We start from the raw sequence: 24,024 nt of genomic DNA on the forward strand, positions 1-24,024 counted from the left end.
AACTCTGGTCAGCCTCAAAACCTAGGTATCTTTTTGGTTGAAGTGACCACTGATGTGGTTCATATGTGGATGCAAGCAGAACGGACACCGCTCCAAAAGCAGGAAGCAAATAAAACCAAACCAAACACATAAGTCTAACAGTAGCAGCATAAATGGCCCAAAGACAAGAGAGAAATCCTACAACTGCTAAAATCTGATGCCTCTCCATTTTTGTTTACATGTCGCGAAGAAGGAAGTTGCACTCAGTGTCTTCTTCAGAGGTTTTCTCGTCGTTTCCTTCAATGGTTTGGTTTGTTAGACACAGTGTGAAAACAAACTACACCAGCTGAAAATGTAACAAATGTTGCAATTTTGGTACCCAATCTAACAGAGTCCACTGGACTATCATGTGTGAAAACACCCACTAGTGAACAGGCAGCATAAAGACTAAGAAATACATCAGGCAGGTTAGGGATAAAGATGTTGAATTTTTTTTTAGCATAACCAAAGTTATGAAAAATGTTCCATTAAGACAATAATCCCAAACATGCAGTCAGAGCTACAATGTATAGAAGAAAGCATGCTGATGTGTTAGAATGGCCCAGCCAAAATCCAAACAAAATTCTGTGCCTACAGCCTCCATCGAATCCGACTGAGTTACTTTGCAAAGGATGTACCTGTATGCACAAAGCTGATGGACAAACTCCAAAACACTCCGTCAGTCAATATTTTTCTACACTCATCCATTACTTTGCATTGGTCTATCACAAAACGTCCCAATAAAATATGTGTGCTGGCAATAAAGCAAATGTGAAAAAATTCAAGCAGTATGAATACTTTTACAAGACAAAAATAAAAATACTAGCAGATTATAAATCTAAATTATACATTTTAATGCTCTCAGAAAGGATTTCATTTATTGCCAATACTTTGTCCAGTTTTAGGCAATTTTGTATATGGATCCAAAATATGTCGTAGTGGCTTTTTTTTTTTGACCAAACATAAATAGGGGTTGCCTGGTCTGAACCATAACTTCACCTCATTTCCCATTTTCCGATAAAAGCACAAAGAATTACATCTGTAATCAAGCAGAAACACCTGCTGGCCGGAGTCAGTTAATGTCCTAACAGCATTTCAGCCCAGCTAGGAGAAAGCTGTAATGACAGGTGTGATAGTTTGTGGAGTAACTGTCAATGCTGGTCTAACCTGTTAATTTATGAGGAAGAATTGGGGAGACCAGTTTAAAATGCAGCTCGATATGAGCCGAGTCCAAGTAGCCTGTAATGTTCAGGTTATTCAATAACACTTGAGGAAAAAAGGGGAATTTTAAGACAGTTTTACATGCCTGTCTCCTTAAAACATACACTTATGCAAACACACTGGGGCGCAAGCGTGGACCTTGACACAGAGCAGATGGTATCCATGCTCTAACGGTTTGTCCTCCCACTCTGACCTATCAGGACACATCCATGATCATGATGAATGGTGTGTGAGTGCATGTGTTTGTTCCCCAGCATTCTGGAAGCGCACACTTTCTTTTATATTAACCTTTATTTAACAAAAGGATGCGTAAAAGGATTAACTGGAAGCCTGGCGAGGGATGATATTACAAACAGCAGAAGGGCTGCCAAGGTGTCGCAGCTGGGAATCAAAAACCCGCAGGTGCCAAAAGCACAGCTTTTGACGCATTAGTGAAATTGTTACAAGGGACACCGGTGGTAAGATTTCTGTTTTCCTCAAAAGGTGGTCATCACTAAAAAAAAAATACTAAAAAAAATAAATAAAAAAAAGCCTGCAAGTAAGTTCTCCAAAATGATTTTTCAAGAACAAAGAAAAAGAGGAAAGAGATCAACAACTGAATCATTTGTGCGGAAATACAACATGGTGATTCAAACGAATGTTTACAGGCGAAATCACTCAGGTGGCCCACATCCAGCTCCCTTTGAAGACAGTGTTCTTTGTTCCTGCAGCTGCTTGCAATGAAACACCAAACTAAGTAGCAGAAAATATGAGATGTTCAGACTGATCCCAGATCATAAGCAACTGTTATCTGGCACCCGGTGGAGACGACTACAAGATGACTGCTGGAGGCGCTATACCATACCCAGTGACATCAGGTCGAAGCTATGAAAATAGCCCAGATTAGCTCAGATAATGTATCACACCAAGATGAAGAATGTGTAGCATACAGGGATTACAAAACTGGGGAGATGTTACATTTAGAACAACTGACAATGAAGTGAAGCAGAATGGAGAAATTTGAATTAAATTAGTGTGACTGCTGGTGTTTAACTGAAGCAGAAGCAATAGCAGCAATTGGGTCATTTTTTTCCAGTGTCAACAGTGGAAATGTATTATCAGTTAATATGACTTATAATCCAATTGCCCATTGAGGACAATACATTTCTGTACCAGTGCTACTACATAAAGATTACTTATAATGTTAAGATAATTCAGTTAAGTTGTGATTATTTTCATACAGCCACTTCACAACAAATCAGTCATCCTGAGACAGAAACGGGGAAACCCAATTCAGTACATATCCAGTTATATTCAGTTGATTACATAATAGCAGTTGGTAGAAAATTATCTATTTGTGGCTGAGCTTCCTTGTGTTAATTGGATCAAGTCATTGATATTTTTTTTGGAAGATTTGTCTTTTTTTGTGATATTACAGTGAGTGTGACCAGCCCCCCACGCCAACATATAATCGAGAAGTGTGCCCCCACTAATTTCCTGAACCTCTAAAAGAAACTAGAAGAGTTTTTAAAAGGTTAAAATAACCTTAAAATGAAGGGTAGAATAAATAAGCCCATCACATCTATATTTTTTAAAAGCCATAACAGATGCCGAAGGTTCTGTGAAGATCTAGACTTAAACACAACTGCAGTATGTTTTCAAACAATCCTCAGGACATTTTGTAATTATATCAGATCCAGCAGTTTTGCAAGATGTTTATCAAAAATTCCTGTTGTTTATAACAAGTAATCAAAAAGCATGCTTGGACATGCTTGAGCAACAACTGATACCACGTTTCACAGCAGTTTTCCCAACAATAAGTTTATGGGACCTTGCTTTGGCAGACAGGTATAGCATTACAAAGATAGACGGAAAATAAGTTAGTAGCCAAAGGCTTTATATGTCTGAAAACCTCAGCGCAATAATTTCAATAAAACTGAAATTATTGTACAAATAGATATAACAGGGCAGGAAAATATATATGTGTCACAGAACACAATAAGCACATTGTAAAGAACTGCATGGACTACAATTATATTAGCTAACACTTTCAGTAACATGAATTCAAATTCTATTTGGCTATAATGTATTTGATGACACTTGTTTTTAAGATTTTTTTTTTTTTGAAAGTAAATTTAGTCAAGTCATTAAGAAACTACAACCCAAGTCGCTTCATTTCCAAAACAGCATATGCTGGCCATAAGTTGCTTTTCCAATAAAACCTTGTGTTTTATTGAAATATTGATTTCCAACTCCAAGAAGCTTGACAGATTGCCCATTATCAGAGGTCATGAATCCTGAAGCAGACAGACATCAACACTTTTTAATAATTATCTGATTATTAATAACTTGTACCGTTAACGCAACACTCATAAATATTATCATATGTTGGATTTTTTCCTATCACACAGCCCTAGTTTTGAATGCAGTAGTTGTTAGCTGGAGTATCACTGCAGCAGGAAGCTGATTGCAGCAAAAGGTCACAGAGAGAACGAGACAAGTGAAGAAAATGGGTATTTATCCCATCTGATTTCACCACTGCAGTATTTAACAATAATATCACCATCATGTGATTTCCCAGCATCATCCATTTAAAATAATGACTGTTAGTTACCACTATATTGTCAATTTAAACATCCAACACTGACGTTAACAGTGGATTCAATGATGAAACAACAAACGCAACCTTCTGGCTCAATGAAAGTACCATTACAAAATAAATTATTGGACATTTATTCAAAAGGACCTAACATTCATCAAGCACTGCTTGTTGAATGTTTTATGACAAGTAGGCCTGTCACAATAAGTAATAAATCAATAATATAATTGCATGATATATTAAAACCGCTCAATAATTTCCATTTGCATGATTTATCATTTTTCTCTTTTCTCTTGCTCTCTTTTTCTACCAAAACCGGTCATCAGTGTGGTGCATTGGTCTCAACTGGCCCTTTTTTGAAGGAAAATGTTGATTACAGAGACTTCGTAATTCATTTTATTTACCGTTTCTGTTGTTTTGTTTGTTTATTGTGGATATTTAAAATGTCTATCAGTTTGAGTGTTAAATGAATATTAGATTTTAAAGTTTGTTGAGAGTGTGTTCTTGCATGATTATGGTTTTACCATTATATTACTTGAAGATGGTCTCAATCATTTGTTACAATAATTCATTATCCAGCAAAATTTGTAAAGACAAGAGCTAAAATATTTTTAAGCTAAGCATTTTTTTTTCTTTTGTAATTTTGAGTCACAATTTTTCAGGTATCCAACTTAAATTGAGGGAAATAAATTACTCCAGTATTTTAGCACTCAACAGGCTTACAGCATAATTTTTGACCTACATAAATCATCTTGGCATAAGTTCTTTTATTGCTGTCAGATGAAACGGATTGTTTTCACATGCAACTTTTGAATATTGTGTTAGCATACCTGCAAAAGCAATAGAAGTTGGATAAGGAAACTGCATGAACTTCTGCAGTGATCCATCAACAACACTCCTCTATTGGATTTACAATGTGCAGAACCAGCTGAGTTCCACACTAGACGTGAAATCTAGGTTATACCCACTGCACACAAACACTAATTTGTAATGCTGCTCACGTGATTAATCAGAAACATTCCCAAGCCAAGTAACCTGAACATCATAGTCACCTTTTTTTTTTTTTTTTAAGATAATCTTTTTTGGAAGGTAAACAGAGTAAATGGTGCCAAGAAAATGCACAGTGCAGCCATGCTCTGCTGCTCTCAGGAATCCACATCCTAATGCTCAAGGTGCCATTTCCCGAAGGCTGGGAAATACAGCAGAAGCAGCAACACATAGGATTTCAATAGCAAAGACACGCATCATCTTCCCCCATTCAGCCGGTGTATACACAAACACACCTGTGCAACAATGCGTTTGCAAATCCTGATCAAACTGACACAGGTCTTCCGACAGGTGAACCGACGGTGCGTGTCCACACACGCAGAGGAGCTCCTACAGTCCTGCTTTTACTACAATTAAAACGTGTTGCACGCCCCCTCATGACAAACCGTAGCCGCAAACAACCGCTTAAACCCAGCAGCCCAAACATTTGTCATGCTCCGCGCAGCGAAGCGAGTCTCCAACCAGCACAACTTCCCATTGCGGTGCAACTACTCGAAATTTAAAGCTTGTTTCCAGGCTAACTTAGCAGCCTAGCCTCGCTCCCAAACAAAGCTCCATTGTCTGGAACTTGTAGTTTTTTACCATTTTCCACTGGCCCTCGCAACTGTGATTAATTCATGCGCAGAAAAACTACAAACCCGAATTCTATAGAACCCCAGAGAGCATGCGCACTGGATCATGAATGATCAGAGAGGTTGTGGAGTATTTTGTAGTAAATAAATTATCGCGGGTAGCGGTAGATTTGAAGCTCCTCGGGAACTCATAGGTTGAGGCAGAGCTCGGAGCTGGGGTACCAGCCTCCAGGTTAGACTGGGGGACAAACGGCTGAGCGGTAGTAGAGAAGATGACTGAAGTTGGTTGGCTCAGCTGCCGCCGCTCGGTGTTTGCCCTGCTCGCTAACGTTCAGGTTCTCTCGTCACTTTTCAGCTCCTAAGAATATTTGCCGCAGTTCAGCTAAAAGAAGCCAAAGAAAGCCGCAGAGACAATGAAAACCTTACCTAAAACCCGCTCCGGTGTGTTCTGTTAGTCCGTTAATCACAACTCTCTGGACGTCGGGGGGGAACAGTCGTTGGTTCACCGTCAGTCTGCAGCCTGTTCTCCGAGCGAGACGTTGCCAAGAATGCTCAACCGAAACCACGGTACAAACTGCGCCCGCACTCCTACCGCGCATGCGCAGACTCATTAGCTGCAACACTGATAGTAACCAGATGGGGCAGCAGATGCAGAGCGCTACTGCTCTGGTGGCTGCATACTAAAGCAGGGCATTTCAATATATGATTAAATCCTACATATCCATTTATGCTTAAACTTAAAAGTAATTATATTTCTCCTTCTCACATACATTATTGCTTTAAATTAACTGTTTATAAAATACACCAGCAATGACCATAAATGTCAATTAATTGTGAGTTTTTTCAAGAACTTTTTTTTTGTGTGTGTGTGTGTGTGTGTAATTCATCCATTAGAACAATTTGGATTCAGTCTCAGCTGATCGTCTATAATGAGTGAAGCAGATATATTTTTTCTTAATGTTTTTTTTTTCTGCTACTCTTTAAAATGGGTTGTTCCAAATTAATTCCTAACAGTGAAAGACATAGTTCCCCATTCCTAAAATAATTTTGCACCAAGCAAAAATACTTCTTAGAAAAAGTACATAGCTCTGTTCTTCATTATACGATTACATTCAAGATTTCCAGAAGTGTTTCTTTCACATCAAAAATCAGCCCAAACAGACCAAACATGATCCTTTTGAGGATAGATTAATAATTTATTATACTAATGTGCATTGTTTTCAGTTACCAGAGTTATGTTATTCTAAGTATCGAGAATAAACACTGTGGACTATACGGATGGATTTCTTCTAGGGGAAAAACTGAGATATCATATACCTTGTAGGTTTACAGTTATATTCCCACCCTGTTTTATAATACATCATCCAAAATATATATGTCAATATTTGTAATTAAACCTTATTAGTTTGATTACTGGTGTTACTAGAGACTTTTAAGTATTCTTTCAATTTTTTTATCTTCATAGTTGTATTTTTAAAAATATGATTACATCTCTATTTCTACAGCAACCAGAAACAGAATGGACTTTACAATTTAATCTATAAAATGTTAACTGGTAACTGGTAACTGGTGAGTTTTCCGATATTCTCAAAAAGCAGTTTAGGTGGGGTAAATTACTCATAGATAAATAAAACTGAAAGACTGCGGTACACTTATATTTGTCTTCAGAAACTTTTGAGTTTTCTTAAATGTAGATTTACATTGACTTTCTGAAATGTTTATTTTGATCAGATATATTGAACAACAGAGATCTGTTTCTACGATTATTGGCATAAAATTGGATAGTATTTTGATTTCATTTGAAATTGAGAAGGCATTTGTCGACTGGTGTCTAGAGATCCACAAATTGAATTTGAATTCAAGCGCAAGTGCACAAGTTGTTAAATAGCACCACCCTGTGGTGAGTAAAGATCATTTTCCCACTAATCTGATGTTGATATACTTTCAGATAGGTCTTTAAATTTCTATGGGTGGCTCATAGTTGACGAAGTTAAGTGACTTAAGGTGATTTTTTTTTTAATTATGCGATCGTTTTACTTGTATTTATGGTTTTGCATCTTTATATCTGTTGTTTCACATTTTCTAGAGAGTTTGCAATCTATTTAATATTGCACCCCAGAAACATTGGCATAAACAAAAGAAAGCATTATTGTTCATTGACGTAAACAATATTAATCTTAATACTTATAAACATACAATTTATCCACCGTTTGCGTTTGACATTACATGTTTCCAGTTGAAAAAGAACCAAAAAGGACTAAAATACTATAAAAACAAATTGGTTTTCACTCCCTTCAAATGCTTAATTGCACACAATTCTTGCTCTAAAGTTACAGTGTTCTAATTCAAATCACAGACCAATATGAAACACATCTGGCGGAAAAAGAAATTTTTGTGGCTTGGCTGGAAATTAGAAACTCTAAAACTCATGTAGGCATACCTGTAAAATCACTTTTAAAACTGTTTTATGTCTACCGTTAGTGCACACTTTTTCTGCCACACTTTTTTCCTTTCATTCAATTTCCTATAAATTTTGTGAACATGCAACATTTGTCAATAATAGTTTTTTGGGTGATCTGTTAGGATGTCAGCGACTGTCTGCTGCCACTGTGATTGTGTAAAGCGGGCCGTCACATGAGCATAGATTATATTTCTTGATTAGAAAAACTTTTGTTTTTGCCTTGTGTTTTGCTGGGAAATTTAATGTTAAGGTATTTTTAGCTTAACTTAAGCAATTTGGTCAACTGACGTTTTTAAATGTACTATATAAAAATTTTGACACGAACATTTAAAGAATCTTTGTGTGTAATAAATCTACATGCAATGCAGGTTTCACTGGTTGAATTGAATCACTGACATAAATAACTTGCATCATTCAAGCGTGCTAGTAAGAAACTGGATAACATAATGCTTGTATTTCATTAAAAACACACCAGGGAGCAGCATGGATTCATAAAAGCTCATGAGCGCTAGCATTGGTCAGATTTTGATTTATTTAAAATGTTAATTTATTTTTGATGTTGTTTGATTGTATATTTTAAAATAATCAAGACATTTTAGAGGGTAATATGTGTCAATTCAATTCATTTAATTTAACTACAACATCCTAAAAAAAAAACAAAAAAAAAACACATTGATTACATTCATAAATTAGGTCTTGTGCAGTCATTATGAATCACAGAAAAGGTGTGAATTAAACCTGAATATATTTCTGTCAAGCTTTATGAAAATATTGCACCATTTTTATATTTTTATATATTTAACGCACTACAATGCGATCCATATTATAGTGGAGTAATTTGAATATTATTTTGTGGAACGAATGAATTATATCTTCAGTGTTATCAATCCCTAGTTAATACAAACATAATATTGCTAATTATGTCATTGTATCAGCTGCCAAAATGATGTAGGTCAGAAAAAGAGACCTTCTCAACTACATTACCCACAATGCACCAGCACCGTTTCTCATTATTTTTACAGGACCGCCCTCTCTGCCCAGGCTGAGGTGAACTGCAGATTTGCACACGCACGGAGAAGGGATGGCCAGAGATGAAAACGCATGCAGCGGCCATCCGGATGACTTGAAGATCGAAAACATCGGAAGCGCTCGCTCCCGTGAACGTGCACGCCACTGCCCGGTGTGTTTGGATGGAAAGTCAGCCCACAGACTGACAGCTCCGAGCTCGGGAGCGGAATAGTGGAGTCTACGCCTTATTTGGAGGATAAAACCCACTTGGATACGGCGAAACGCTCCGGAATGAAAACACCCACTAAGCGGCAAGGACCGCTTTAATTTCCTTCGGAATTTAATTGGGGTTTCGGATCCTAATGAAGACGCCCCTGCGACTGTTTCTGTGGATGTTGCTGCCTTCAGTGTCCAGGTTACGTTTCAGGATAAAATAAAGAAGTCAGAGGCGGAAGACGCGTCATACACGTATTTGAATATTTTGTATTATTACTATTATTATTATTATTATTATTTAGAAAAGGACATGGCTACAGTGGACTCGGATCTCAGCCAGCTCCATGCAAATCTTCGCTGACAATATTTTCCACCTTACTGAACCGAGTGACAGCCTCCATCTCTGCTAAAGAAGATATTTACACAGCCTCCGTCACAGCCGAACATGCAATTCTTCCCCTGAACGTGACACAATAATGATAAATGCTTGTATTTATCGGTCTCCAGCGAAGAAGGACTTCTCCTGCAGCAGACCTAATGTAGCCCCGCAGCAGCAGAGGCGATTGATGCAGGCCGCTGCGCACGCACGGAGGCAGGTTTGTTGCGCTCAGGCTGCTCTGGATGCTGAACATGGTGCCACTTCACTGCCCCGCAGCAGTCACTGAGTACCTGCTGCCACTCAGCCGTCGGCCCGTCTCTCTCATCCCCGCTCAGCTGTATTAAAATGGACGAGGCCCCTTTGTCTGAAGCCTTTCAGGGACGCTTAACCGGCTAACGAGGTGGCCATGCGTGGATAGGATTTAGCCCGCACCGGCTCGTGGAGATGTAGGGCGAAGATATCCGCGGATATTTCAACGCAGAGGAGAAAGCAGCCCACATTCATGGAGACGGCTGGCGGGGGAGGTGCATCGGCTGGATGAGAAATAATGTGAACCCCCCCTCCTGCACAGAGGATTTCACTCGGCTCATGCACTTGCTTTGGCTGTTACTGGCAGCCTAATAATTTATTTTCCTTACTGAAATTAATCTGACAGTCAGCTGTGGCTTCATTGTCACGCCAGCAACTGGTGAAGCTGCCTCTGATCTCTCGGGGTTCATTTTTAATTGGCTGAAATTAAGCAAACTAAAGCCAAGAACGAAAATCTCCAAGGTCATAATTGAGCTCAGATTTTTATTTATTTATTTTTTTTTTTATTGAATACGTTTCCTAAAACCTAGGAATGAATTTTTCCACAGTTGTGCACACCCTTCACTAAATATTTGCTATTTGCATCATCTAATGCAAAACCACAGTGATGGCAATCCGTTTTTTTTTTATATAAGTAGTCATGAATACCTACTGTTTTCTAATTTACCGGGAATTTGTGTCAGCTTTCAAAAGACTCATCAGTCCATGCAAACAACCCGTTTTATAGGAAATCCTGTCATGGATCTGCCCTGCTGCCCTGTCATTGTTTGACCTGAAGTACATTACCCCTGTGTGAACCTGCCTTTTGGCAATACCTGCTACTTGCGCATTGTGTTGCAACTGTACGATTTAGCACAAATTCATAAATGAGATGCAGTGAGGGGGGAGATCCCCTGATCTGGGCTCCTTCAGGCTGGTCGAGACCACTTTGTCTCAGTCCATGGGCCTTGTGAGGATTTCGTGCCTGAGTTGACACAGGGCCAGCCCATAGCTTCAAACAGCAGTGAGGCTGCCATGAATCCATACGGAAGAACAAGCAGCACAGCCACCCCGCAGCTGTCTTGCACCAGCTGCGGGGGCTGCTGCTCACCGCCTCCCCCTTGCCTCGTCCGGCCTGGGCCCCCGTCCTCTTCGACCACTACCTCCTCCTCTTCCATGCCCCCGAGCATGACCCCTCGACCATCAATGTCCCCTGTTCCGTTCGTGCAGGTGGAGAACGGAACCAGCTGGAACTCCTCTACCGTCTCGTCCTCGGACTCTCCAGATTCCCATCCTGGTCGCCGATGCGGGGTTAAAAACCCCAACCCTTACTGGACGGCAGTGTTTGATTATGAGGCCATGGCAGACGAGGAATTAACCCTGCGACGCGGTGACCTGCTCGAGGTCCTCTCCAAAGACTCCAAAGTGTCTGGGGACGAGGGTTGGTGGACAGGAAAGATCCAGGACAAGGTGGGTATCTTTCCGAGTAACTACGTCACCAGAGGAGACGCTGCCAGTTACCAGCAGCTGAAGGTCGGGAGCCTGGTGGCGGTTCGGGTGAGTGATTCCCCCTTGGAGATTGACTTCTCAGAACTGACCCTGGAGGAGGTGATAGGAGCCGGCGGCTTCGGGAAGGTGTACAAAGGAGTTTGGCGGAGAGAGGAGGTGGCTGTGAAGGCTGCCAGGCAGGATCCAGATGAGGATATTAGTGTCACAGCGGAGAGTGTGCGGCAGGAGGCCAGGTTGTTTTGGATGCTTTGTCACCCCAACATTATTGCTCTCCGCGGGGTTTGCCTGAAGGAACCCAACCTCTGCTTGGTGATGGAGTACGCCAGAGGAGGGGCTTTGAACCGTGCACTGGCTGGGAAGAATGTTCCCCCGAGGGTTCTGGTGAACTGGGCCGTGCAGATTGCCACGGGCATGGATTACCTGCACAACCAGGCGTTTGTACCAATCATCCACAGAGACCTCAAGTCTAGCAATAGTAAGTACTTTAACTTTTAATAATCTGTACTGATGAGATTAGCAACGACCAAAAGGGATTTTGGCTCATTACAAATATAAAATTTGTTTGTTGACCTCTCTTGCCATTACTCCATATCTTTAACATGATGCACTGCAGTTAAAATACTTGTCAACAAGCTTTTTCAAAGTGTGCTGTAATTCTTCTTTTAGATAGAGATTCTCTACTTAGTGGGTAAAGGATATCGACTGATTTTGGTTCAAAGCATGTCCACCTTTTGCAAAGTCATATTTACCAAGATAGATGGACATTTATTGTGTTCTTTAACTTTATCTGGAGGGAAAATGTGTTAAAAACTGTAACTCTTAGTTTATGACATCTTCAACCCCCTGACAATAAATCCACAGTTGGGGCTGTTGGCTCCAAAGAGCATCAATAAATCTGATAATATAATTGAATTTGATAATTGACAGCTGTACAATCACACTTCTTTGTGTAAGTCTTCACAACTATTATCTATAGTTAAAAGCCTTTAAGGCAACTTCTTATTATACACAACAGATGTATAAAGTGTAATTTTAATGTGTAAAGGCATCTCAGGGCAACACAGAGACACTCAGGATAAACAACCACACATTTATACCTAAAAGTCATACTTTTGGACTTTGGGAGTACATGGGGAGAACATGCAAATCCAAATATCTTTAAAAACTATTTACATGAAAGCATGTCTGTGACCTTCCCCTGATTTTATTGAAATCAAGCTAAAGCACAGAAAGAACATTCTGTTTGTGGATTTTTATCAATTCTCCTTAAAAGTAGAACATTTTTAAAGTTTCAATCCATCTAATGAACATGGAATAAAATCTTTTCCCATATTTGATGAGCTTGAGTTGGAAAAAATGGACCGATTCTGATCATTGGTCAGTTGACTGACAGATGTTTACTTTCTTTATCCAAGTATGTTGAGTGACATGCTACTTTTATTTCCTGATCGCACTTTTAGTTGTACAATGTATGATTTTAGTTTGCTGAAAAAAAAAAAAAGGTTTCCACATTCTTTATCTAGAAGCGATTAGAAACAATCACTTCTAGAAAATCATGGAAATGTGGTGATGTTTATAACGTAGTTTGCATTGTGAAGCGATATGACGGCTTAATGTTTTTATCACGTAGTTTTAAATGAAGATGGAAAACAGCCTCCTCTCTTGCTCTCTCAATAAAAGAACTGGACTTTAGTCTTCCAGATATAATCTCAGACACTGATAACATTTTGCCTTTCGTAGCTGTTGTATCGAGGGGGTTGGAAAATACAAAATTCCAGTTTACAAGACTCTTCTGCTACGCATCACATTATCAGTTGTAGTGGAGGAATAAAGCACATATTTATTCTGTTTCTCTCCCAGAGCAGCACAGCTTGACTCAGCTCTTTACTGTTTATATATGAAGCTGTTGTCTGGGGGGAGTTTGAGATGAGAGCACTTTGCATTGTGCCATTTATTTTTTCTATCAGATGAGATGGTTGAAAGTATGAAGAAAGAGACTTCCCACAACCTATTAATATTGAGATTCATATTTACTGATAATTATAATAGTAATCTTGCATAATGAGGTTTTCTGATCCACAGTGGCTGTTAAAAGGTTTGGGTGATTTTAAGAAAGTGAAGCCATAATTTATAATTTCAGAACTTAATCAATCTTTATGGTGAATTTTATCCCGTACAATTCAACTGGACAACAAAAAAATATATATTTTAATGGAGGGAAATTCTAAAAAAAAAAAAAAAAAAAACAAAAAATGTCTGTTTTACTTTGTTGAAATACTTTTTTATTTAATTTCAGCTTTCATTCTTCTCGAGTATTTTGATGAATGTTATCGTGATGAAAGTTAGTTCAAGGAGGATTCTTATGACAGATACTCATGCATCTTTTATTTAGAAAAAGATGTATAAGTATCATGAGTCGATTGGATGCCTTCAAGGTATCAGTCAGGAGAAGATTACGAAAATGCAGCATTGCTAAAATTGGACATTTGTACTCACTGATGAAAAGACGAGATGTAAACTGGTCATTTGGATTGTGCAGAGTCGCACTTTTATACAAAATGAGGTGCTAATTCTAATTTTTATTTAGTATTGTGTTCCACACATGACCACAATCTTCTGTATTCTTTATATATCTGGAAGAAGGAGTATGGCAAAAATAATGGTCCTTTCCTTCCAAAAGCAACTTCTGGATTTTGCTAAATTCTCCCAAAACCTTCCAGAAAAATTGTATGGTGTAATAAAATCAGACTGGGATTTCCAAATGGGACGTTTGGCACCAATTATCACCAAGAACCCACAGTAAAATGGTGGTGGCAGAATTATCTTCTCTGATTACTTTTCCTTTGATTCTAAACTTTGGTCACTTTGGATAAAATCTTTAGCAGCCTTTTAAATACTAGTCAGTTTTAAAGCAAAATCTTAATGCAACGCATGACTCAAATCATGCAACAACTTTATCTGAGACAAATTTAAGTCTTGAAAAGTTCCACGCTAGAGTCCAGGAAAAAAAAAATGGACAGATAATCTGACAGATAATATGCTCTGAACGAGAGAAGTCCCCACAATCTGGCAATTATAGAAAAACCTTTGCAGGCTTAAAAAGGGCAAAATTAGTTGGTTAGAAAATGGGATGCTGATAGAATCATACCAAAGGAGACTGAAGGCTGAAATTAGATCTAAATGTGCTCAGCAAGATATTAATTTAGCATTATGTAACCAGGTTATTGCAATTTCTATGCTGTACGTTTCAACAGAGTTAATTCCTAAAGGATAGATGTAACAAGTGATGTTAAAGCAAGTTTTTAAGAGCTTATCAAGATGTAATTTTTTTGACACAAAACCACAACATTGTAATTGAGGTGTGAACAGTTTTGAAAGCCACAATATTTGCCTCACAGGTGTTTGATTTGTAGCTACGACTATGGCAGACATCAGGCTCCTTTGTGGGAGATAATTTAACGCAAACAAGAAACGACTCATTCAGTCAACTTGATTTCTGCAACCATTACGTTTTTCTGCTTATTCTTTCATGACGTTGTTTGAAATGTGATCATTTCATGTTGCTATGCAACTTTTTTTTTTTTTTTTTTTTTTTCTTGTTTGAGGCGCTGACTGCTGACACTGCAGGAGAAACTTGAATTTAATCACAGCACGGAGGCCTAAATCCTGGAGAACTGGTCTCTCTCTGCCATCTTCTCCCTGTCATCTCTCCTCTCTCTCTCTCTCTGCACCTCCTCCTGCTCTCTGTCGCCATCCTCCTCTTGCCTCCCCTCCTCAAGGAGAGCAGATCTGCTCTGCAACTCGCTGGGCTATTTTTGGTGCTTTGTGCTACTTGCTGTTTAAAGACACAGTTACAGTTGTTGGAGCACCAAAAAAAGAAGAGAACGAGAGTCCTAAGTGTGTGGTTCTGGGTGTGCGTGCAGGTGTTGCAGGGCGACTGTTCGACTGGAGTGACATGCGTGGAAACAGGGGTGGAGTGTGAAAGATGCTGACTAAAGGCCGCTCAGACAGCGAGACAACAGAAGCCTCTGAAGGCTTAGTTGGTCTTAAACCCACACTTCTTCCATCTTATTCATTTTCCTTCCTCCCTGCGCAGATTCAAAATGCAGAATCATACTTGCATTTGACGGCAGAGCCTTGGCAACAACTCCATATAGACGCCCTTCCATGGTGACACGGCTGCTGCCTTTTGAGTCACTGAGTCATACCACTGCTAGCCGCTGTCAGCTGCTGTATAAAACGCCATTCCTCTAAGTTAAAGTGTTGCCTGTGTGAAAATAGCTGCAGATGAAATGGAGGAATGTCGCAGGTAGAGCTCTAGGGCAGCAACTAATGATTGTTTTAGTCCTGATCAATTATTCTGAAGATTAATTGATTAATCGATTAATCAGATTATGAAATTGGCACATTCTGCAGACTTTTCATTTAACCACTTAAGCCTTTTTATTACACAGTATTAGAAATGTATTAAGAGTCAAATGAGCAAATAATTTATTTCCCTTTTTTAAAAAAGAAAATAAAATTGTTGTTGCCTAAATGCAGTAACGTAAGATTTCATTTGGTTGATCATTTAGCAAAGGATGCATCTGCAGCTACAAATACTGTCGATTCAGTTAATTTTTTCTATTAATAAATGGATAGCAAAAGACAGATAGAGAAGGTTTTACTGCTCCGACTGTGTTGTTCATTTGGCAAACGACCAATTTTTAGTCTGTATCCTCCAGTTAACGATTAATCAATCACCAAATTAATTCACGATTATTTCAATAATTGATTAATCATGAATAATCATGATTAATTAGATTAATCGTTTCAACCCTATAGAGATCCAGTTGAATGATTTAAATGGGAGAAAATCCAGTTTGAACCATAACATTCTGTCTGACACCCACGATGCATCGGTGATGCCCAGAGGGTGAAACAATGGGAAGACGAGAGAGCCAGTGAGTGAGGAGATTGACTGAATACCCGGGTGGAATAGATCGGGTTATGAAGAGTGAAACAAGCTTTTGGAACCGTATGAGAGGAGACCGATGGGAAAGAACAGGAGAAGGAGAGCGTGGGGGATAAACAGTGGGTACGTCTAAGTTTAGGGTTACACCTTGGCGCATTGTTCAGGTGCGCCGGTCTCAGGTGTCCCCTTAAAACCGCCAAAGACTTGGCATCAGCGCAGCTACAGAGCAGCTCGAGGCCCCTCCAGCTTTTCCTCCGTCTCCCATCAGCTGGCTCAGTAAACAGGCTGAAGGCGCCCGAAAGGATGAAAAATAATGACCAAAACGTGATGCGTTATCCAGACTTAACGTGGCTTTAAAGCCTTGTTAAACACAACAAAGGATTCTTATTTTCAGCACGGTCCAGATGCTTTCTTCTAAATTTATCCCATCTTGCTCCACGTCCCCCCGCTCTGTTAATAGTTGTGTGTTTGTGCAGAGCGCCGCCGATTGCTCGGCTCGCGGCGGCAGATGAGCGTCTGACTGTGTAACAGAGATAATTTGACTGCCGTGACTGCCTGGGAGTGATGTCATGGCATCTTTGTTTGCTGGCAGGTCGTTGGCCCCTGAGTCATCCCTTACCTGTCGCTCCGATGCCAGAGCAACCTCTGGTTTGTCAGAGCAGAGGGCTGCAGTCTGCTTAACTTGGCTCCAAAAGACAACTTAAGTAAATAGAAAGGATAGATAGAGTCACAAGGATAGATAGTCACAGGACAGATGATAGAATAGAAAATAGATCATTTAGATAAATGTTAACAGCATTAATTTTAAGAAATATATGTTAATCACATCATAAAATGAGCAATAATAATCCCTAAGTGAGTAAAAGAGCATTTTAGCAATGATTCAAATCTTGTTTTCAATCTGTAAAATGGCCAATTTTTGGGACATGGGACAGATTAACTTAGGAAATCTGACAACTTGATTAACGATGGTTATAAATGCTTTAAGCCACACTTTTCAGATTCATCTTCCACTCCACATATATGTTGTATTTTGTGTGGTTATTAGTAAAAAAAAAAAGATCTCCTCAAATATGCTCTGAGGTTTGAGTTGCAAAGTCACAGGACGTGTGACCAATACTAACAGTGGTCAGTCCTTTCTCCACACATTTACAGTGTTTAACTGGTAACTCTAATGACGAGTTACCGCTAACCCAAACTCAAATGCAACACGGCGTCCAGCTGCTGAAATCAGCAGTTTACCAAACAACAGCTTTGTTGGTTTTGTCCTTTGAGTTCTGTGTACTTTTGTATCAAACTAAACGACGACTCGGGAGTACGTTGAGTGTCATGGAAATTTTTAACATCTGCAGTTTCACACGGACTGTTTGAGTTGTTCAGAGGCTCGACAGCAAATGGGTCTGCAGACCCTGAGTCGCTTCCCTGCCTTTGAGCTGCAGGTTTCCTCCCTATCTAGAACCAGTGAAGGTGTGGGAAAGCTTCACAATAAATTAACTCTTTATCGCAACAATAGCAGAATCTTACACAGAATTATGACAAAAATTGAATGTTTTATTTGTTCAGAAGGGGAAAATCCACATTAAGCAATAATTGTTTCAAAACCACTCTTGTTCAACCTTCAACAATTCCAATAAAGTAAATATAACTAAAGGATTTTTAAAACATGTTTTACTGTTGTGTTCATTTTTATCACCAAGATTTATTACCCCTGAGTCTAAATACGACATGAGACAAATTGCCGTTCCTCTTATCCACTCTTAAAAATGGGAAAGAGAAGTGAACAAACCATTCAAGTAAGTCAGATTTGTTTTGATCTTCACAGGTTCTGACATAATCTGTAAGGAAATAACTATATAATGAGTTAAAACATTTTTAATGGCTAGAACTGTGAAAACAATTCTGGGTGAGAAGCAGTGTTTATTTTGCCACCATGCACAGGGAGGAGGATGGCAACGCAAGAAAACAAGGTCTCCAAGCTCAGGCAAATATTGGACCTTTTAAACACTGTTTAGATTACAACATAGAATCCACAAATACTTGAATCCCCCTCTAAAAGCGCTTATAAATGTCTATTTTAGTAAATATACCTTAATATGCACACTGGAAACCATCTTAGCACTACTAAAGAAGCTCATAAAGAAGCCAATCAGCTCCGAGGAACATGAATAGTGCTCCTGGATTGGCTGCTTTCCAAACGCCAGCGTGTCAACTATCATTGCGGCTAGCTATTGTAGCTTTCCAAGCAGCATTTTCTTTTTAATATTTTAGGAAAAAATTCACAAATAGACACATTTCTGACACACAATTTGAGCTGCGTTCCACGTAAAAATCCTTGAACAGCTGAATCCATGAATACAGAAATCCAAATAGGCGAGGGTCTACTGTAATTACTTGGGTCTGATATCAAGAAGAGGGCCTTTTTCTGTCCTCCAATCATGAACGTGGACTTTCCTAAACTCTGCTCGGACTTTAGCTGGAACGTTGCGCTAAGATTGAGCAGCTTGTCATCAAAAAGTCCAGGTGCAATCAACATGAAATAATGGATGAATATGTGACAAGTAACCCCAAGCCCACTGCTTAGTACGGTAGAGGAGCTATAATGCTGTTCATTACAATGAATTACATTCATTACAGTGCCAGTTTATTTAGAGATTAGTAGAGGCAGTGAGTCATCTGCAGGTAAGATGATACAGGTGACAAGACGACCTAGTGCAACAAAACAACTAGACTCCCGCCGGGACGTATCTGAGCTGTCTGCCTGGTCTTACAGATATACAGGCCCAACAGACAGAAATGGCTTTATTCTAATATTGAAGCTCATGTTGGGTAAAACCCCTTGCTGCAACAAGTGAGCTTGTGTAAGTGGCACTTTCATGGATCTCCTGTGATGTGCAGGCCAATACCATAAACATAAAGACAAAGAGCGCTTGACATTACCTGCTGTTTTGACTGCTCCAGCTTCAAATGGAGGCGGTGTTTACACAGTTAACAATCCTCTGAATAGACCGACCCCGGAGTCTCACAGCTGGCCTGCTAACTACGCCTGCGTTTTCATTACAAACCAGATCGGATAAATTAATTTCCATTGATTTTTGTCCTCTTTTTTTTTTTCTTTTTTTTTTCTCTCTTTCATAGCTGAAGTATCAAAGCATAGCCACGACGACACCAGCAAAAGCCCTGCACACAAGTGCTGTAATAGCTACTTAACAGATTAGCAGGCCAAGATACGGTGTGCGGTTGCTGTCAGAGAAAAGTCCGACTGTGTGTTAGAACGTGAGAGTGAGTCTGTTGAGGAAAGGATTAGAGCGGTGGCCAGTGCCGGCTGCTAATCCCCCACAGAGACAGAGCGGAGGCCGAGACTGTGACTAACTGGGCTGGATACTGGAAATGCTGTTATCACACCATCTTTGACCCTGGGGGTCGGACGGGTTTTATGAGCAGAGATATAAGGCAGCGCATGCAGTTTTCAAATGGAAATTTGCTATCAAACACGGTCAACAGACAGGACAGTAAAGGATAACTGTGTGTCTTACTGGGATACATTTTATTTAGAGAAACACTTGTAGTTGTGTTTCTGCATACAAACGACGTAAAATCAAACAGGAAGTGATATTAATCGTTATTTTTAATTTGGTCACTAAAATAAATCGACTGATTTGTTAACATTTTATCCTAAAATAATGTTTTGTTTTTATTAGTATTGTAAATTTTTTTTTTTTTTTTGGCTTAATCTTTTTTCTTGAAAAATATTTAGATTTCAGTGTTCCAAATCATAAGACAATATTATTTATTTTAAGTTGTTATAACAGAAAAAATAAATACTTTATTCCAGCTCTAGATTAGGTTTGTGTCTTTTACACCAGTGTCAATTCTTAGCTACCATTTAAACCAGTATGTTCAAGTTTTTTTTTTTAATTTTTATTTAAGTTTTATTTCACCAGCAAAATCCCATTGAGATAAAATAAAAAAATAAAAATCTGTTTTGCAAGAGAATTCTGGCCAAGACTGGCAGCAGCAGTTTGTCCTTTTTCATTTGTGCATTTGGATACTAAGTTACATTGCAGATATTGTAAATGTTATTTCTGTGAACAGTCAGTTATAAAAGGAAACATTTGTTGAGTCTTGAAGCATTTCTTCTTGTTTGTGGTCTGACTGGGATAATCCTGGCTCAGTTGGATTTAATTTTACACCGATGAGGAGTGTTAGAGATGAAAGTGGTAGGAAAGCAAATAAAACTCAGTCTGGCCTCTGTTTGTGTTTTTGTTTTTGAATGTGTGCATGTATTAATGGTAACCTGGATATCAGATAATGTGGATGAAAGTGAAAACATTGGCATTTGTTGTAGAGGTTGTAGCTGACTTTAAACTTTGTGACCAACACAGGCATAAAATAAGCTTTTTTTCTTAGTTGTTCAGTCTTGAGTGGTTATTATTTATTTGTATGAAATCACAGACACTCAAAATTGTGGCTAAATTGTTAGATGATAAGATTTTAAGCATCTTAGATTAGCATTTAGCGCTGTTAGCTAAGCATAAATAGCAGTTTCTCTTCCCTAAAGAAATAGGTGAATTTTTTTTTTTAGCTCCGTAGAGCTGCAATCAACGTCTGAAGAAATGCACCGCTCCCGACTAAAAACAACCAATCAGAGCTGGGAGGAGGGTCTTAACGCTGTCACTCAACCTCATGTACTTGCTGCTAAATGTGCCAATAGCAGAGATACAACTTAACGTCACAGGAAAACCGTTTAGCTGCTGTCATTGGTGGCTACGCTAACTAGCCTAGCATTCACAACAAGATCTGCTGATGGGGGAAAAGCTGTAGAGATAGCAGAGAGCAAGAGAGAAAGAAGGAAGGACAAGCAGCGCCACATGAGATTGTGATTAACAGCGCCAAGACCCACCTTTTCACTCTGACTGGTCGTTAACATTAGGGGAAGCAAATTTGTTTTCACAGATTATCCATCTGAAATGTATATATATATATAGTTTTTCTCTAAAAGTTGCATACTGTTGCTTTAAGTGGTCCAATGTAAGATCTGCAGAATGTGCCAATTGTTTTTATTTGATTAATAGTCAGAATAATCGATTTTATAAAATAATCGTAGCCCAAATGAGTGGGCAGTAAAGACTTTTGCACAGTCCTTCAGATTCTGTCATTGTTCTAGATTTGGTAGCGATGTCTTTTATAGTCGTTTTGGGAGCATGTATGACGGACCGAGTGTGGGTGAAGGTCGTGCAGCAGGACATGCTGTACTTAGGGCAGAGATCTCAGACTTCTACCATCACACATGTACAAACGCATACACACACGCGCGCTGCACCACCGCAGCAGCAACAACGAGGCCATTCTCACAGAGCAGACAGAGAGAAAGAGAGCGGGGCTCACAATGGCTGGAGTCACTGTGAGGGAGCGGTGAAGAATGGGAGATGGATGCAGCGAGGGTCGACTGTAGGCTGTGAATGACTGAGCAGAGAGATGGATGGAGCCGAGGCCGGACGGGGAGAGGAGCGGAGCAGAAGAGGAGTGGTTGTAGGGGAAAAAAAATCCCTGAAGGCTCAGGAGGGAAACGGGCCAGAAGAGAAGAGGAGGAAGGGATGAATGGAGGGAAAGAGGAGAGCGTAGGGTGAGTTAGGAGAGGAGGTCAAACCATTTTTCTTTATAACAGTGAGACCGCTTCAGATTAAGGCCAACATTCTCAACGCAGGCTGCAGGCTGCAGGCTTTATCTACGTCTTTATGTACTGCGGCCCTTGTTATGCTCATTCGTGTTCAAGTCAGCTGGAGACATAATGAAGGAGCTGCAGGATGAGGAGTTTGAGAATGTTTTGGTACGAGATAACGAGGAATCCCCTGATAAGCCAGCAGAAGGATTCTGATGTATTTACCCCAAATAATGTGGGTATTACAGGCAACTGTCATGGCTTTTTATTCCTGCATTGGTATGTTTGTGACTTTAAGCTAAAGCATAAGTAATAAACATGTTAACTTTTAACAGAAGTTTTAATAAAGTTTTTTTTATTTTTAAGTAGTTATTTTTGTAAAATAGAAGCTCTTTGCAAATGGATTGATTTTTTTCTGTCTTTTTAGCCCCAGCACAGGGTTTAACTTTATTTTCTTAAAATGTTTTTAACAACATTTTACCTAAGATGTGTAGCTTTATCATTTATTGTCACTTTTTATCTATAAAACTGTGATTAAATCAAACCCAGAATCTTTTTTTCCCCAAAAAACGAATGTTGAAATTGCTTATTTAAATCGTGTTGAAGGCAGTTTTGTTCCAATAATTTGGTTTTATAATTAGCCTAAAATGTTTGAATATCTATATCAAAGTCCTAAGTTTTCCTTTTAAATTGAAATGGGGTCCACAAGGTTTCCCCCAGAAAACTTGTTAAGTCATGTGTTTTTGGGCGCTTAGGCAGTCATTCATCCAGCGACCCGTCATGTTTTTGAGTTAAAAAATGTTTAGAGTTGACAGGAAATTTGAAAATATCACTTGATAATTATGCATTATTAAAAGACTGAAAGATTAATACCTGAACACCAAGTATAAAGTCTTAAAAAAATGCATGCATTTTAAAAAGACCTAAATAAGTAAGCAATGCTTAGCCTGGTGGGGGCTCAAGAAAAGCCTGGTGGCCCGCCAGGCTTATAATACACTGAGGGAAACCCTGGTCCAAGTAAGGATGTTCGTATTCATAATTGAGGCGATGTCCCAACTTGTTTTGGAAGTGTGGTTTTGTGCCTACCCGTCTCAGTGTTGTCTGGTTCTGCTTAATGATTTACACAGACGCACCTTGAATAATGAACAATTGAAACCATTCGTTCCACAATATAAACACCTGGATTTTTTACGTCCTGGCTACGATAAGTTTCCGCTAAAGGAATTTTGGGAGAAGAGTAAAAAGTATTTATTGCCTGGTTTATATTTATTGACAACATTTGATCTCAAACATCATGAAGCGTTTGGTGTTGCGATAAGAGTTTATGACCCTTCAGATCGTCGTTCAGGACTTTGAACTGTTTTTTTTTTTTCCACTGTGTGAACTTTGCCTCACTGTCAGTAGGTTATTTTTCCTCCTTATTGGTGAGAGAGAAAGCAAAGCAGACGCTGACACCAATCAGAGACTCAATGAATGCTTTATTACAGATGAATACACACACGCACGAGCGCCCACACACACATACTGCTACAGTACGGTCCACTGCTGCCAATAGGGAATCGATTGGACACCAGTAAACAGTGGGAATGCTCTGCTCTCTTTACTGGACCTGTCAGACGGCTGACACAGTTTTACTGTACGTCATTGGAGAACAGGTTCACCTAAAAACTCTCAGCCTGGTGTGAACCTTCAGCACGTCTGCTGTTTTTACTGTCCGAATGTGTGGTTTACACCCTATGCATGTAAACATCGCATTACATAATCGTGGCAGATTTGCATGAGCAGGCAGACATCTTATCATTTTTTTTGTCTTTCTAAAAAAACCTGTTTGCAAAGCAGGTCTGGAGAGCTGCTCTGAGTCAGCAGACGGGCCAAACATATTAAAGCAAACACAGGTGGTGTGCTTCTCAGCGCTCGTTTGAAAGGTTATTTGCCATAAAACATCAAAGGAACGAGGAGCAACTGGGGCAGAAAATAAGACCAAGAAAAGCAACTCGATTTTTTTACTCTATTGATTTTTTTTTTTTTTTTTTTTTTTTTTTTTTTTTTTCCTTTTGGGGAGGAAAAATTTAAAAAAACGCCAATTAAAAAAACCCCCAAGTTGGGGGGGCACC

The 24,024-nt window shown here is 39.3% G+C and overlaps 2 protein-coding genes across 4 annotated transcripts in view; one reads left to right on the plus strand and one right to left on the minus strand.

Moving 5' to 3' along the window:
* The window catches only part of sipa1l3 (signal-induced proliferation-associated 1 like 3), a 90,888-nt gene extending 84,865 nt beyond the window's left edge, over positions 1-6,023 (minus strand). For both annotated transcript variants that reach the window (XM_015021627.1, XM_015021619.1), the window contains exon 1: positions 5,863-6,023. The gene's annotated coding sequence lies outside the window, so the exon portion shown is untranslated. The remainder of the gene's footprint in view (positions 1-5,862) is intronic.
* A 4,800-nt stretch (positions 6,024-10,823) lies between these two features.
* The window catches only part of map3k10 (mitogen-activated protein kinase kinase kinase 10), a 43,641-nt gene continuing 30,440 nt past the window's right edge, over positions 10,824-24,024 (plus strand). The window contains exon 1 of one of the 2 annotated variants that reach the window (XM_015021646.1): positions 10,824-11,772. In XM_015021646.1, coding sequence (XP_014877132.1) covers positions 10,824-11,772 — 949 coding nt within the window. Of the gene's footprint in view, positions 11,773-21,484; positions 21,875-24,024 lie in introns of those variants that run through there. The other variant, XM_015021653.1, reaches the window with a different exon arrangement.

Source organism: Poecilia latipinna, unplaced genomic scaffold (assembly GCF_001443285.1).
Source record: "Poecilia latipinna isolate Pla-1442-1.1 unplaced genomic scaffold, P_latipinna-1.0 Scaffold85, whole genome shotgun sequence".
In the NCBI taxonomy this organism is placed as follows: domain Eukaryota; kingdom Metazoa; phylum Chordata; class Actinopteri; order Cyprinodontiformes; family Poeciliidae; genus Poecilia; species Poecilia latipinna.